This window comes from Aulostomus chinensis, chromosome 10 (assembly GCF_037954235.1).
Source record: "Aulostomus chinensis isolate RoL2024-O1b breed Wild chromosome 10, RoL_Achi_v1.0, whole genome shotgun sequence".
NCBI lineage: Eukaryota > Metazoa > Chordata > Actinopteri > Syngnathiformes > Aulostomidae > Aulostomus > Aulostomus chinensis.
In genome coordinates, this window is record NC_141329.1 from 17,807,372 (window position 1) to 17,823,666 (window position 16,295).

General features: G+C 41.5%; 1 protein-coding gene across 2 annotated transcripts; it reads left to right on the top strand.

Annotated features, from left to right (window-relative positions):
* Positions 1 to 1,119: 1,119 nt before the first annotated feature.
* Positions 1,120 to 8,275, top strand: shox2 (shox homeobox 2). 2 transcript variants are annotated; one of them, XM_086215169.1, is made up of 5 exons: positions 1,120 to 1,604; positions 3,100 to 3,308; positions 5,611 to 5,668; positions 5,903 to 5,991; positions 6,722 to 8,275. In XM_086215169.1, the coding sequence occupies exons 1-5, from the start codon at positions 1,349 to 1,351 to the stop codon at positions 7,013 to 7,015; spliced, it is 906 nt and encodes a 301-aa protein (XP_086071295.1). In that variant the 5' UTR covers positions 1,120 to 1,348; the 3' UTR covers positions 7,016 to 8,275. The 2 variants fall into 2 exon arrangements, with proteins under 2 accessions (XP_086071295.1, XP_086071296.1); XM_086215170.1 differs by having other exon boundaries at positions 6,758 to 8,275.
* The last annotated feature ends 8,020 nt before the right edge of the window (positions 8,276 to 16,295 follow it).

The following is a 16,295-nucleotide window of genomic DNA, read 5'->3' on the forward strand; positions in this document are numbered from 1 at the left end:
TCATTTCTGCGGGAAAAGAGAGTTGAAAACGTTAATTAGTGAGCCCAATGGCAACACACCGCAAGAGGCACCGTAATTAAACGTTTAGCTGCTATTTAACATCCTAATGGCTTAAAAAGTCCTCTGAGGATTCATTTTTGAGCGATATAGTTTTTCTAATGATGACAATTTAAAATACATAATTGCTGATTAGACACATAAAATAACGCTCGAATAATTTGTCTCACAGGGTCCCCAAACTTTCATATGCATGTTTTAATGTCACCAATGCAGTAATGGACTACAGTAATAAGAGAAATATTCATGTATTATCAGTATTTGTATTTTATTATCGATATTATTATTGTAAATAAAACTAGACAGCTGTAGATTGCTCTTTTTTTCTTTTGTGGTCATCTATTATTTTTCTTCTTCTTTCTAATCTTTAGATGAAAAGTGGATGCCGTTTAGCAAACCCGCTTTAAACTTCAGGGATAAGGCCTAAAGCTGGGGGCACCCGGGGGGGGGGATGTGGAACATGTTCCCTCTAAATGCTGCTGGTTACCCCTCTCTGCATCTCAGCTGGTCTGCTTTTACCTCTCCCTCACTGTGTCATCGTTGTGTCTTACCCCCCCCCCCCCCCCCATCACAGAGATACACTGAGGAAGTGCTCCTCGTCCATGTGCTTCCCTCGCTCCTGTCATTTTCACATTTTTAAGCCACACCCCTGCAGAGTGTGTGTGTGTGTGTGTGTGTGTGTGTGAGAGAGAGAGAGAGAGAGAGAGAGAGAGAGAGAGAGAGAGAGAGAGATCCATGGCATTCTCCCGAGTGTTTAAAAAACTAACTCAGGACAATAGCAGCGAATGAGCGCTTAATTTAATTAATTAGTCCTTCTTGTCAATCCAGGATTAATGGCCAATAGTGGCGGTGCTGCTTACTTAATGTTCTCTCTCGCTCTCTCTCCTTCTCATGCTCTCTCTCTTTCTCTCTCTCTCTCTCTCCCTCCCATATCAGTGAAGGGGAAGGGGGGCTCATCCCGGCATCCTGAGGGGAGGTAATTTGCACGGATCAAGGGGGCAAGGCGCCGCAAAGTATAAATACTGTGACTTCAATAGAGGATCACCAGCAGGTTCCAAACTCCGCCACCAAAGGAGGAGAAATTGGCCGAGAAGACGCATCTTTATACATTTCTTACCTTCTTCGTCCAGAGTTGGCAGCATCACCTCGTATCATTTTCAAGGGGGTCGACTTTAAAACGAGCCACATCATTGATGTCTTAAGCTGTCGTGGAGCAGAGGGAGAGTGTGTGTATGAGTGTGTGAGAGAGAGTGTGTGTGTGATTTTTTTTTTAAGAGGAGAGAAAGCAGTGATGGAAGAGCTCACCGCTTTTGTGTCTAAGTCTTTCGATCAAAAAGTGAAGGAGAAGAAGGAAGTGATAACCTACAGGGAGGTGTTGGAGACCGGCTCAGCGCGAGCAGGGAGCAGGGAGCCTTTAAGCGCGGAGCCGGGGTGCCGAGAAGAGGCGGCCGCAGTCACCCGGAACGTTACGCTCTCACCGGGCAGGGAAACGGACATGCTTGGCCCGGAAAGAATCAGGGACTCCGGCAGCCCCAAACTAATAGACGGTAGGACTGCATGAGCTGCTAGTCTAACATAGAAAGAGAGTCAACAGAAACCCTTAACACTTATCACAGTCGAACTTAACGTGCGTAGCTGAGTTGAAACATCTTTAATCCGACTGATTTGGAGGTTACGCACTATTTAGAAGCCTAGAATCCTTATTAATTGAAAAGAGGATCGAGTGGGTTACAGGTATAAAAAAATGGTGGTGGTTCCGAATTAAAATTGTGCTCATTAAGCGTCAAATCCGCTCCATTTACACCGAACATGTATATATTCCACTCTTAGAAATGCTTGTTGCTAGTTTTGAAGTTTCAATTAATGGAGCAGAATTTGTGGAAAGCAATACTCAAGAAATATATAGACAACAAGGCCTCCTGTGGCCAACTATATCTCACCATTCTGATCAATTTCATCGCTTGCGTATTTTAAATATTCATTTGTGGCAACCAGTAAGTCCAAGGTTTTAATTGCAAAGCTTGGTTTGGGGCTTTAAAGTAACAATTTCGCGATGCTGATTTCATTCGGTGCACAATTGTTGGTCATCTCAACAATTGTTTAAAAATAAAATATGTTTAAGCAAAAGTATAAAACATCAGAATCCAGATTACTGCCATGAAAGGTGGTTTCCTGTCATAGTTGTCGGTTTCAGGTGTGAATCAGGTGGAAAGGCAGATGCAGAGATAAATCTGTTGCATGTTTAATATTCAGTGGATGGCAGGATTGTGTGTCCTTTCACGTTCTGTTAAGATATTTATGATGAAACTAACAGCAAGTATTTTTAAGGGATATTAAGCAGGACGATTAACGTTTCAATTAACAAGAGGCCTATTTGATTTACTGGTGAATATCAGTTCCAGTCGTTTGATGATCATTTCATTTAAACATTTAAAGAAATGAGAAGCAGATGTTCGTGGACATTTAGTTGTCCTATAATGTGACAAGTCATGTTGTATGGCTTGTAAAAATGACATCTGGTGGGCAGCGCTGTTAAAGACGAAACTGCGACAAGCGTGTATCAGACATCCAACAGTGTTGCATATTTATAAGCAGTTAATAATTAAAGAGCTTTATGTAGCTCAAAACATCCGAGGTCTGATATTCTCTGTGATATCTGAAGGGTGGAAGGGCATGTCTGTCGTTCTTTCATTTTCTTTCTCCTTCTCTCAATGGTTGGAGGATCTCTAGACTTCTATTTGATGTGGGTTGATAATGAATTATCTAATATGTATGACAAATTTTGTAATCTCGCCACCGCTGCGTATTATTTCAGGTTTATTGTAAGACATATATTTTGGACTATTCTATTTGCATGCACGTAGAAATAACCACATATTGCAAGTTATATCAAAAGGACGCCACGTGGTAATTAATTCTAATTTTAAGAGTACTTCCCATAGCAATATTTTTTGTTTGTTTCTTAAACAAGTAAGGATAAAGGGTCAGTGATGACCGAATGAGAGCCACATCGTTGATGGTTCCCTCTCCTCTCGTCTGCAGGCAACACGGACGTGAAGGAAAGGAAAGAGGACTCGAAGCCTATCGAGGACGAGACACAGACTAAAATCAAACAGAGGAGAAGTCGGACTAACTTCACACTGGAGCAGCTCAACGAGCTGGAGCGGCTCTTCGACGAAACCCACTACCCGGACGCCTTCATGCGGGAGGAGCTGAGCCAGCGACTGGGACTCTCGGAGGCCCGAGTACAGGTAGGCACATGTGACGCTAAAGATCATGTAATAATAATAATAATAATAATAATAATAATAATAATAATAATAATAATAACAAACCTGGAGCTCACAGGGTGTGTATTACAATCTTAATATATTGGGATATATATTACAAATGATGCCAATAATAATGATCAACGTCGTGAGTCGTATTTGGATCCATGTTGTGTTGTCAAAAACCAGTGGATTGAAGGGTGATCCAAAACGCTTAAATTGAACTCTGAACAATAACACTGATAACAATTATAGAAATAACAGCAATCATCGTAATATAATGATACATTTCACATTCATATTAGAATGTAATTATAATATTCAATTGTATTTTTCATTGTAGGCAATTGTTGATTTTCTTTCATGATCAGTTTAACATACAAACTAATACTGTCTGAAAGCAGTAGAATTTTTCCAAATTCTAGAAAGTGTACATTTACATTTACAATACTGGACTCTTCATGTGTAAATATATGGAAAACAAAATCCCTGAGGGTGTGTTTGTTGTTATAATCGTTTATATAAAGCAGTAAGGACTCAAGTGTTTAGCACCCCAGATGGTACTCCCATTTTTCGGATATTTTGGTTATGTATTTTGTGTAAATGATCTCAATTAGGCCCTGTTTGTATCACGAGAGTTGCTTCAGTCTTTATTGTCCAAATCCAGAGCAGCAAATGGTCTAATCGGACAAATATTTGCCTGGGAATGTGTCTGTCAGTGCTGTTGTCGTTTTGACCATCTGCGCAGAAACCCAATAAGGCTTCAGTATTAGAGAGAGGGGGGGGGGTGGGGGGTTGGGGGGGGGGTCTCAGACACGTCTTGTATAACTGGAACAGAGGACAATGAACATGTAGGCTACACAACTCTTCTCATCTGATTTATAGAAACCCCCATAATATCTCAGTCCAGACTCAACGATCAGCTCAGGGAAGGATTTGTCTCCATGTTGAATATGGCAGTGGTTCCTCTAAAAAGAAATCATAACAAGGACCTTAAAGATCCCCAAATTCAGCCCCCCCCCCCCCCCCCCCCAAAAAAAGAAAGTTAAAGCCAGCTTTTTTTGCAGAGCTCTCCCGGCCTGAGCTGGAATCTCACCAATAAGGCGTATTGTGTCCCGAACAAGCAGCACAGCTCGGGGATTTGCATAAATTATGTATTATTTTCTACCCAAATCTCTCCCTCCATCTCTGTAACAACATCATCTGACCGGTCGCAGGCAAAGACCACGCGTTTATTTCTTGTTTTTTTTTTTTTCAAATTCTAATCGATAACTTTGCTTTCATCATCGCAATAAATTATAACTGAAGCGTGCACAAAAGAACTTCCGATACCAGGGTCAATAAATGAAAGCAGCTGACAGGCAGATCGATACAATATTTCAATCATGTTTTGGCGGTGTACATGGACCTAATGTAAAGGAGATTGCGGATTGACATGTTGTATTGTGGGCTAATTTCGCCCGAGCTTTGTCTGAGAGATTCAAAACAGATTATCATAGTAATAAATCGTTTAATCTGCGTTCCAGGCGTCTCTCTCACTCTCTCTCTCTCTCTCTCTCTCTCTCTCTCTCTCTCTTTCTCTGAAATTGACGCTCGTCGATTTTCAGCAGAAGTAAAAAGAAGAGGCTTTGAAGCGTTTGTGTGTTTGTGCGCGCGCTCGTGTGCGTGTGTGTGCGTGTGTATGTGTGTGTGTGTGTGTGTGTGTGTTCGTGTATGTGTGAGCAAGTGCGTGTTATGGCGGTGATTAGGCAAAACTGCCAGGCATTTAAGCGTCTCACTGACATGGATTTTCTGCAGATAAGGGTAATTAATTTCAGCGGTCATTTAATGAGAGGGAGATAGAAAGAGAAAGAGGGAGATAGCTCTCAGATCGTCTTGCTCTGATGTCTAAAACCATAATAGCATTGCTGCTATTCGATATCTGAGAGTCCATTCAACTCTTCGGGGACACTAATCTATAGAAAGATGAAACCAACGCTGACAAGGTTATTTATTATAGCCCAATCGTCCTGCGCATTTCCAACAAGGGTGTTTCTATTCTCCTAAAAAGGTTTCAATGTCCTCCTTTTCCGCGTTTGCTCCCCTCATGCTCCAACCCCCCTGCTCCCTCCTGTTGTAGACTAAATGTAATAATTAAAATCTGGGGTTAAGCAGTGTCATTAATATTTCAGTGCTCCTCAGGGATATTGTTTTTCTGCGGTTGTTGTCACTTTGAGAGGAATTACACATGGCCTCACAAGCAGCTGCCAATCAGTGGGTCTCTAATTAATTTGTGTCCCTGCAGGTTTGGTTCCAGAACAGAAGAGCCAAATGCAGAAAGCAAGAGAACCAGTTACATAAAGGTGCACTTTAATCTTGAAAATTCTATTCTATTTTGTTTTACTGCAATGTCATCTTTCATTTTTACACATGAGGTGCAAATTTTGGTTAATCATGTCATCAAAAACACTTTAGTTTAGGGTTTATCGGGTATTATACTCCCACAATCATCATCCAATCTATACAGTTTACTCTTTGTGGTTCTGAATATTATCTCCACAATTAGGCTATCATCTGTTTGTTTTTCTTTCCTCCAGGAGTCCTGATTGGAGCAGCAAATCAGTTTGAAGCTTGTCGTGTAGCGCCATATGTCAACGTGGGGGCTTTACGGATGCCATTCCAACAGGCAAGTTACTTTGAAATGTCTGGTCTTAAAAGCAGACCAATCCCCGGACTGCTGTCTTGGCACAGGCTCTGCCCAAGTGCTATGCAGAGACTGCAGTTCCAATGTAGGGGGTAACTAAACCCTTATTACCACATTGACAAAAACACTGTGCCAACACAGTCAGGCCTGTAGAACTTAATTAGAAAATACCCCTCTATTGTTATGAATCATTGACAAAGCTAACAAATACATAAGTACTTAATGATTAAGGCCAAATCTTACTTGGACCCTCAAGCAAAAAAATTGACCTCACATTCAACAATATCTTGCAGGGTTATCCATGATAAGATTGATTTGTTGATGATGTGATACCGTATAAACAGCGTTCCATTTCAGGCCTCACTCATGGGTTCATCATTTCTGCAGGTTATAATTTTGGGCCCTTAAAACACTGAATATATGATTCCCTGAACCATTAAACATAAGGTTTTTATGTTCTATGGGCCCTTATTATGTGTTTATGTCCTCCCTTGTTACCAAATCTATTGATAAGTGGCACGTTAGTTGGAAATTTGGAAAAGAAAACGTTGAACTTCGACTCCCATAGGTTAATACTTTACTCTCCACGTGTAATTAATAGTAGTGGCACTTCATGATGGCTGCAGTTAGTGAAATGAGCCTTCAGACAACCCTGCAAAGTTAACGCATGTTCTCCCCCTTCTCTCCCCCATCCGTGCGTCCCGTCCCGTAGGATAGTCATTGCAACGTGCCGCCCTTCTCCTTTCAGGTGCAGGCGCAACTGCAGCTGGACAGTGCCGTGGCCCACGCGCAGCACCACCTGCACTCTCATCTGGCGGCGCACGCGCCCTACATGATGTTCCCCGCGCCTCCGTTCGGGCTGCCTCTAGCGACGCTCGCGGCCGAGTCCGCGTCCGCCGCCTCAGTCGTGGCAGCCGCTGCCGCAGCCAAGAACACCAGCAAGAACTCCAGCATCGCCGACCTTAGACTGAAGGCCAAAAAACACACGGCCGCGCTGGGACTGTGACGCCAGGGAGACATGGAAGCGCGCACAGTACCCGGTGCGTCATGGCCGCGGAGACACACTGAACATGACGTGAGAAGAGGAGAAAAATATCCAAGGACACTATTTATGTTTTCTTTTTTAAATGGACGATGAGTATAACTATAAATATAGGCTATTTATGAGATAAAGAAAGGACCATGAGACGTGAAAGCCTACAGAAGTGTTTTTTGTACGCCAAAAAACAAAAAAAAAAAAAAGGCGGGATGGACAGCAAGGTCCTTGGAGGATGATGCAGCTGGGACGGTCGATACTTTGTCAAACAAGGCGAACCACTCTGCATTTGTTCTGTTTTAATATTATATTATTATTGTATATGATTTCCTTTTGAACCAATATAGAGGCTGGCCTCGTTCTATTTCACAAACACTTCCTCTGTAAACGGACAGAGCAGGTATTCTTGGGAAGAAAAAGGGGGACAAAAGAAGAATAATAGAAGTGTTTCTCCTACCTTTTTTTTTTTTTTTTGGAAAGATTCAAAAATGCCTCAGCAGTGTTTGCATGAGTTAGTCTTCACGGATGACGTGATGTCGGCCCCCCAACCCCCATCCCCACCCCCATCCGTCAACCCCTCTCTGAGGAACGGTAACCCTAACTTGAAAGTTTCACATATTTGAACTTGTTTGGACCCCCTCTGGTAAAGGTGAAGCCAGGCCATAGATGTGACATCATAATAAAGGCCTATGTATATGCTGATCATTTTTTAATGTCAGGATAACGCGATATTTTTGAGGTGGTGATTTGTCGCCTTTTAAAGGAGACCATTGAGTCACATTTGCCATCTTCAAAGACATTAACACAAGGACTGTATGCAAACCGGTACGGGCACGTGTAAAATATGTTTATACACAAGAAACATGCATTATTTTTTATTATTTAGTGGCTTTAAGAATGCCTTGTGGGGAATTTGTTCATTTTGTATTTTACTTTGTTTCCGTGTATTAAAAAAAATCATGTGCTTTCTGTATGTAATGTTGATGTTTTTATAACAGTGAAAGTGAACTTACCTGAGGCACGGGTTTCTAAAAAAAAAAGAAAAAAGAAAAGAATATTCATGGAATTGTTTTCTTTCTTCCTCCATCACATGTGAAACGTGAATCCACCTAACCAAAATGTTTTTCGTTGCTATAATAAATTAACTAAAGTTTCTTTAAGAGTTGACATTTTATTACAGTCTAAATAGTATGTTTAATTATTATTATTATTATTATTATTATTATTATTATTATTATTATTATTATTATTATTATTATTATTACTTTTATTGCGGGTGAACAAATAGACTGGTAATACTGCATGCCTATAGCGTGGTCGTTTGATAACGTCAGTAGTGACAGGCCCGTTTAGTCGGGAACATGCGTGTCTGTTGCTGTTCTTTTGCCAAAGTGATGCATTATTCATAGTTTGGTTATGGAGCGTTTGGAGAGGGAGACCGGTAATTTTCAGCACATGCTATCAAAACAAGATAAAGGATAAAGTTTTGGTTCACGGATACGCGCACAATACGGATAATAGAGGTTTAAAAAAGAAAGAAAGAAAGAAAGAAAGAAAAGTGAAATCTCGTCCAGAAATTAAATTGTGCTCTAATTATTTAAAAAGTTTATAATCTATTTTGTCTTTATCAGCAGCTTGACCTTAATTAGGCTACATATTTAAATGAATATTATTTAGCCTGGCTCAATTATTGTTTGACACGAGGTTAAATGTGTTAAAATGGTAAAGCAGTGTAACATTAAATAATAGATTAATAAGACATTAAGTCAATTGTGAATCATGCCTCGGGTTTAAATTGGCCTCCTGCCCATCTCCTGCAAATCTGCTTTTCTTTCTTTTTTAATACATGCAAATACATGTCACAAAGTAGAGCAAAGCTAAGGTCCGTGTAAAAATATTTATTAACACCTGCCTCACTTGACTTACAAATTCGCCCGATTCATTTCCTGACATCTTAACCGCCTCTTATTGAACATTTAATAAACACCTGACACGCGAGCCTATAATTATAGAAATCCAGATCACATTACCCTTCCGATATTTCCACACAAAACACAATGTCTACAGCTATTAATTAATACTGCTATCACAGAGTCTGCTCTAGAGTCTGGAGTGTTTGTGTATCATGCCGTTTGGGGCAGGATTTAGACGCCAAAACTATTGAATTATTGATCCGGAGCCTCGCCAGTAATGGAGGAGACGGAACTGGGAAACTGCTGAAGCCAGGAGCGCGCACCGCTGCCCTGCCATCATGAGGCAACACGGAGAGATCGGGGGCGCGCCTGTCCCACTCAGGGCGACTTGAGTTGCCTGTGCTGACCGAAACATTTGTATGTCATCACTGTCCTTTGTTTTTCCTTTTTCTTTTTTTTTTGAGGTGGGCCTAAATCATCAAATTTGACTTAACAAGGCATCAAAAACCCTCATTTGTCATTGAAAAAAGTTGAATAACACATATTATATTATAAATCATAGTCATCACAAGATTTTTTTTAACTGAATTGTCCAAAGCAATAATTCATTTCCAGTTATAGGCATCAATCCCTGAATATTTTCCTGTCTTGGTTGTGAATCCAAAGTCTTGACTCCTGTGTGAACCATGAGGCTGCTGCTGCTGCTGCTGCTGCTGCTGCTGCTGCTGCTGCTGCTGCTGCTGCTGCGGAGTTCACCCGCAGCTATCAGGATGTCCAGAGGTGTAGCACTGGAGTGGAGGGGCCTCAGCTCTGATGGGCCCAGGAGACAATGAGACGGGGACACACAAGTGTTCTCCTGATTAGACATCGAGACGACCAGCACTCTCACTCTCCTCTCAACACACTCTTAAGACACACACCCCCACACAGCCAGCCGGGAGCCTCTCTGGCTTCTTCTCACTGTCTTTCCCTCTCACCTAACTCCTCCCCACACCCCCCCCCCCCCCCAGCCCCAACCCACCCCCCAGTTTCCTCTATCTTCAACTTATATGCACATTCTCCTTCTCTTGTGAAGGCCCAAGAGTGAGGCTGTTATAATCAAGTGTTCACCCCGTGAATGAAAACAACAATATGAATCCAAATCGAAGTGTGCAAACACTGACTCCTACACACACACATGAGCAGATGATCCTAGCCTGGTGAGTCACAACAGCACTCCACACCATGGAATTCTTCATATCAACTGGTGCTGTCTTGTTGCTATATTTACCCCTCGACAACCCCCGAGACAAATACACCACTCTCTCATTTCCCGCACTTGGCCCTTTATCAAATTAGGACACGTTAAACAAGCACAGCGAGCAGTTTTTACTGACAGTGAAGCAGTGAAGGCCTTTTTTTTTTTTTTTTTTTTTTTTTTTTAGCATGGCTGTAGCTGAATGTGATTGTATATTCTGTATTTGCTTGCCTTGCTTGTGTGAATTTATGTGAGAATGTAGCCCCTTTCTCTCTTTCTATTATCTCTGAGGGCTTGCCTTTGTTACATGTTAGGAGTGCTCAAAGAGCAGGGCGCACACAGCACAGCACCAAAGACAACAGCCATCAGGAGCAACGGCAGATAAAAAGACCAACTTCAAAGACATCAAATAGAGCAAAAGTGAAAAAGAAACCTGCTGCAAACTCCCTCCTATGCCACTCAGGCTAGCAATTAGGACGCTGCCTGTTATCACATGTATGTGCCGTATAGGCCTGGGTGGCTAACCGCAGCCCTTGGTGTGGGTTGCAGTCTGCGGAGAATTACCGCATTCATAGAGCTCCACTGTTACTCTGTATTTGATTTCACTGTAGGATGAAAAGTGGGTGTTCACACAGATTTGACCCCTGCTATAGCCAGGGAGGCTTAACCGTGGTGATTACAGAAACAGAAATACAACAACTCCAGCTCCTGCTATTCAATAGCTAAAGTAGAACAAAACAAAAGAGAGGTCAGAACAAAACAAGAAGTCTAATTGTTTCTCCCCTTCCTGTTTAGGTGTCCCAGGGCAATCTACACATTTTATGTACTGGGTGCACTTGTGTGTGTGTGTGTGTGTGTGTGTGTGTGTGCGTGTGTGTGTGTGTGTGTGCGTGTGTGTGTGTTATTAATTCATTTCCAGTTGCAGCTGTTTTTTTTTTTTGTAAAGATTTTAGAGATAATGTATAACTCCCTGCCCTCGGAAGAAGGCATAACAAGAGTCTACGCGTTGAGACCCTTGGCCATTAGTTGCTCTGAGGGGGTTTAATTGTTTCCATTTTTTTAAAAAAGGTGACATTTGTAGATGCGCTGGAGGGTGTGTGTGCGTGCGTGTGTGCGTGCCTGTGTGCGTGCGTAGATGTGTGTGTTTTACTGGATGAGTTTATGTGTTGTCTCAAGTCAGAACGAGAAAGCGTGTGAGAACAAAATGCAACACTAGAAAATGTTAAACATTCAGCTCAGGCTGCTCTATATTTACAAGCCGGTACGATCCAATCATCTGTGAGTGAGTATAATTGAGAACTTGCTTCACAGTCATCAAATGTTTGTACACAGACTCTTATATTACAAAAAGCCTCCTGGAAACACAGGCTTAACTCATCTCATATTGATTGTATTCACGCTGTTTGAAGTTTACAAAATGCCATTTTAGAACGTCAGGAAATGACAAAACACCCAACAAGTCACCCAATATTTGCATCAGGATGGTCAAGTGTCTTTTTAATGTGGGTAAAACCGGGGAGGTCCAAGATCATTCATTCTGGGGTTAAACAGTCTGTCCAGGCAACTATTTATGACCATTTATATCTCTGTCAACCGCATTCACATGCTCTCTGAACTGGTGACAGACGTGTGTGGTCAAGGCAAAGTTTACATGTGATGGAAAATAAAGGCCGGGTTTCAGTATGAGCATCAATCACCTGTGTGCTGTTACACTCATAAAGCGGTTGGTTGTTTTCACATGGCCATAAATCTACGTATGTGTAAAAATCAATACTTCTTACTAAGGTTAGAAAACACACAACTCCATGATGGATATGCTGGTTGCACTTTACTGCACTTTTCATTCCGTAGTTGCATCAACACAATATAACTTTACCAGAAATGTATCGGAATGTGACCTACGAGGTGAGTACATGTCAATGGTATATTATATTTAGTGTATAAATTTCCCCAGAGGTCAATTTTTGTTTCATATCGTAAAAGTTATGTATTAGTTTATACAAATAAAGTAGGTATAAAACCAGTCTCTTTAAATTAATTCGTTCAAATACACCCAACATTCCTCATGAGAAAGTACTTCTGAAAAATCTGCCTTTCAACAGAAGTAGTAGTATGTGCCAACAGTGGATTATGAGGAGTGTCTACTAAAAATGAATGTGTCTTGATGATGAGAGATTGATGATTGATATTATGAAACCTGGGTTCAGTGTTTTTGGGGGCATGTGAGTACTGTTTAAAGCAATGTGATCAGATCAAGATGTGAAATCTCTAATTGATTGTTTTTCTTATTTCCTGGTTTTCTATGTCAGTCCCTCCATGAGCCACTGTTGCCGTTTTTAAACTTAAATTTTGGACACAGAGATTTTCTGAAGACTTTTTTTTCCCCTTCTCAATATCCAAAACGATACCTGAACATGAAGACTGAATGATACAGAGTGAGATCTGATAGTCAGATATACTATGACTTACCTGTATGAATGTGATATGATGTCATCACTCATGCATGACCTGGTTCAGGTGAAATCCTTCATACAGCATGAACAAATAGAGAATGAAGCCGTAGAACAATCACCAACCAAAGTACAGCCTTGATGCTGAGCAATGTTTTATTGGTGTGATTTAACAATATAAAATATTGGCATGGGCTGCACGGTGGTGCAGTGGTCAGCACTGTGGCCTCACAGCAAGAAGGTTCCGGGTTCGAGTCCCGGCTCGGGCGCGGGATCTTTCTGTGTGGAGTCTCCATGTTCTCCCTGTGCCTGCGTGGGTTCTCTCTGGTACTCCAGCTTCCTTCACAGTCCAAAGACATGCAATTTGGGGACGAGGTTGATTGATACTCTAAATTGACTGTAGGTGTGACTGTGAGTGTGAATGGTTGTTCGTCTCTGTGTGTTGGCCCTGCGATGGACTGGCGACCTGTGCAGGGTGAACCCTGCCTCTCGCCCGTAGATGCTGGGATAGGCTCCCGCCCCCCCCCCCCCCCCCCCGCGACCCTTACTAGTAAGGACTAAGCGGAAGATGACGATGGATGGAAAATATTGGCATATTGCTGACCTTTTGCTATCTCTGTCCGACCGATGTTGCATGTCAATCAGTTCCTCCTAATGTAACTGATTTGGGGAGGAATAACTGGTTTTCTTTAGTGATAGTCTTATGCAGCCAGACATTCTACCGCTGCACTGTGTCACCACGCACGAGAAACGTTTGGCTTAACCTAACCTGTTGCCATAGTAAAAAAACACATGGGTATGTTTGTATGTCAACTGTTGTGGGTGGTGATAAACTTTGGATGCAGTAACTGTACTTTTGCAGAATGAGGTACAGAGTAATTTTTTGTGCATCCTATACACTGACATATTTCAATAAACCTGCTATATTCTTTTAATCCAAACTTTCGGCACTTGCTATTTTCAGCGTGGACGATGCTAATAACTTGCTAGCTTGAGGTGAGGGGGTGTTTCATGCAGCAGCATGCAAAAAGCTGAAGGGAAAGACAGTACAGACTAAAATAAAGGGCCTGATGGAAAGCTTATACCCACCGTGTGGTTCCAGTTTACTAGACTGAGAAGTAGCAGGGTCTGGTTTTCGGGCCAATTATCATGTCGGGGAGCAGACTTGCATACTCACTGATACAGATTCTGATTTTGCAGCCAATATTAGAAGGCACTTTTTAGTAATCATAGGAAGAGATGAAACAGAGATGAAGATGGAAGGTTCTATTTCATTTTGAGAAAAACTTTGTGTTTTATTCTAGGGCCTCTTGAATTTTTACGTATGACAAAACAATGCAGGGTGTTTGTGTGGTGAGAAAAAGAAAACAACCCTCGTGAACTCTTTCTAACGCTTCCTTAATGTCTTGTCTGCCTCTAAATGCGACAAACGAAAAAGAAAAAAAAATTTACTGTAGAAAAAAAAAGATGTTGCTTAACGGCCTCACCTGAAGTTTTACATTTTTTTTCTTAACTGTAACCAAACATTTTTTCAGCTGGCTTATACAGTAATTTGAAGCAGCTTTATCCTTTAATTTGATGATAAAGCATTAGCCATGAAAATTCATTTAAAAAGTTTACCTATCCTTACTGCATATCAATAAGTCGTGGGGGCAGTGGAATATGAGGGCAAGAGGTCAAAAGTTTTAGAAGTAATAGAATTTTAAAGCAGCAAAGTGCCTGTCTTCCAGGGCATCTTATATTCAGATGTTTTCATTGATCCTGCCACTTGTGTCTCCTCACTGATACAGCAGTATTGACAACTGTATTGCTATGCTAATTTACTCCTTAGGTAAGTGCATGTCCTCAGGCAGGAAGATAAATACCACACACAAACACACGCATGCATGTCCACATGCTTTATAATAGGCTAATAAGATGAGTTAATGTTTAATGTATAATGGTTAAGTTCAACTGGGTGCAGAGGGTGCTGTATGTGTGCGTGTTTGGGTGAGGGTAAATGCACCTCGTTTCCATGCGGGCTAATGTAAATTGATGTCACAAGCTGAGAGAAGGGCAGACACAACGCGAAGAGCTGACTGAGCTGCATTACGGGGCCAAGGAGGAGGCAGCGGTGCGACATTCTATTGGATTATAGTGTTGGCTCAACAATCTGCCAACGTCTAATTAAATAGGCCTGCATTATCTTCCTCCACAGCAGGGGGTGTGAGAGAAGGACACTATCTCATTCTAAAATGGGATATAAAAATAGATCTCGCAAGTTCGCCCGTGTTCTCTCGCTCGCTCCCTCCCTCCTGTGATGCTGGATGTGTGACAGTCTGTCTCTCTGAGTTTGTCACATTCTTGCTTTCTTAGAGACTCTGCATCATGATATAAACTAACAAAGAACCGGCTGTTGGAATTTCTCTCTGCAGTTGTTGGTATTACACACAGTTTAATGCAAGATGGTGTTTACTAAATGTGCAAAGCAGACACTTGAGGAATGGGAAACATTCAACTGAGAGTGAGTCTTCAACGCTCAAAATGAATTGCATTATGCAGCAAAGTTCCTTTTTGTTTTTTCAGAAAAAAGTACATATCTAAAGCAAACGGATCCATGTATTTGGAGTGAATATCCCATGCACCCTTAAACAGCAAGGCACTTGCTGTGGAAGATAACTGCATGTGAAGGAAACACGAAGAATGATTCTCAGCCTGATAGGGATTCCAGCAATATGACCCGGATCCTGTCAGGAAAATGAAGTTAAATTTGGTCAGAAAAACGGGAAGTTTAAGGGAAGTTACAGCGAGGGGAGAGTTAGGAGGACAAGTGATACGAGCGGAGACGATAGGGAGAAGAGTATGTTGGAGAAGGTAGATAGATATGACAGTGTCGAAGAGGGGCCACTTTGTTACGCTAAAGCAGGTTTGAGAGACCACCTCTTATCTTAATGATGACAATGACCCTTTTAAAGGGTCACATGTATCAGACTCTTGCTCTTGTAGGACTGCAAGCTAGGAACACGAGTTTATTTAGGAAAAAAATCGATTAGAATATCTATTTTAATGTCCAACAACACACTGCAAATAAACTAGTCAGTAGTAAGTGCAACACACTGTAGTTGACATGTTTGAATTACTAAAATAGTAAGTTCATAAAGTCAGTGAAAAAATGCGTCCTACATGGCCCCTGTGAGGTCTACAGCATTCACAAAGAGTAAATGCAAAGAAAGAAACTGTTGTTTAGATATGGAGAGGCATTACCAGGGGTTGCTGCAAGGTAAATTAAAATCAGCTGCAGGATCACGATTATTATTTTGAGATTTTTTTTCTCTTTCAGTGGAATCTAACTGCTGGGTCCTTAAATTGTCCGAAGGTTAATTTTCACCAAGTTACGTTCTGAACATTGAAATGACAACATGATCTGATCTTACTGTGGCTTCTCCTAAAGCTAAACCGCAACACTCGCAGCTGTGAGAAGGGAAACAAAAAAGGGTTTGTTACTGTTTTTTTTTTTTTTGGTTTACGGCTTGATACCAGGTGTAAGATGAACGTGTGTGTGTGTGTGTGTGTGTGTGTGTGTGTGTGTGTGTGTGTGTGTGTGTGCGTGTGTATGAGATCAAATGGTCATATAATTAAATCATTACAGTCTTGTGAGCAGTCATCTTCAT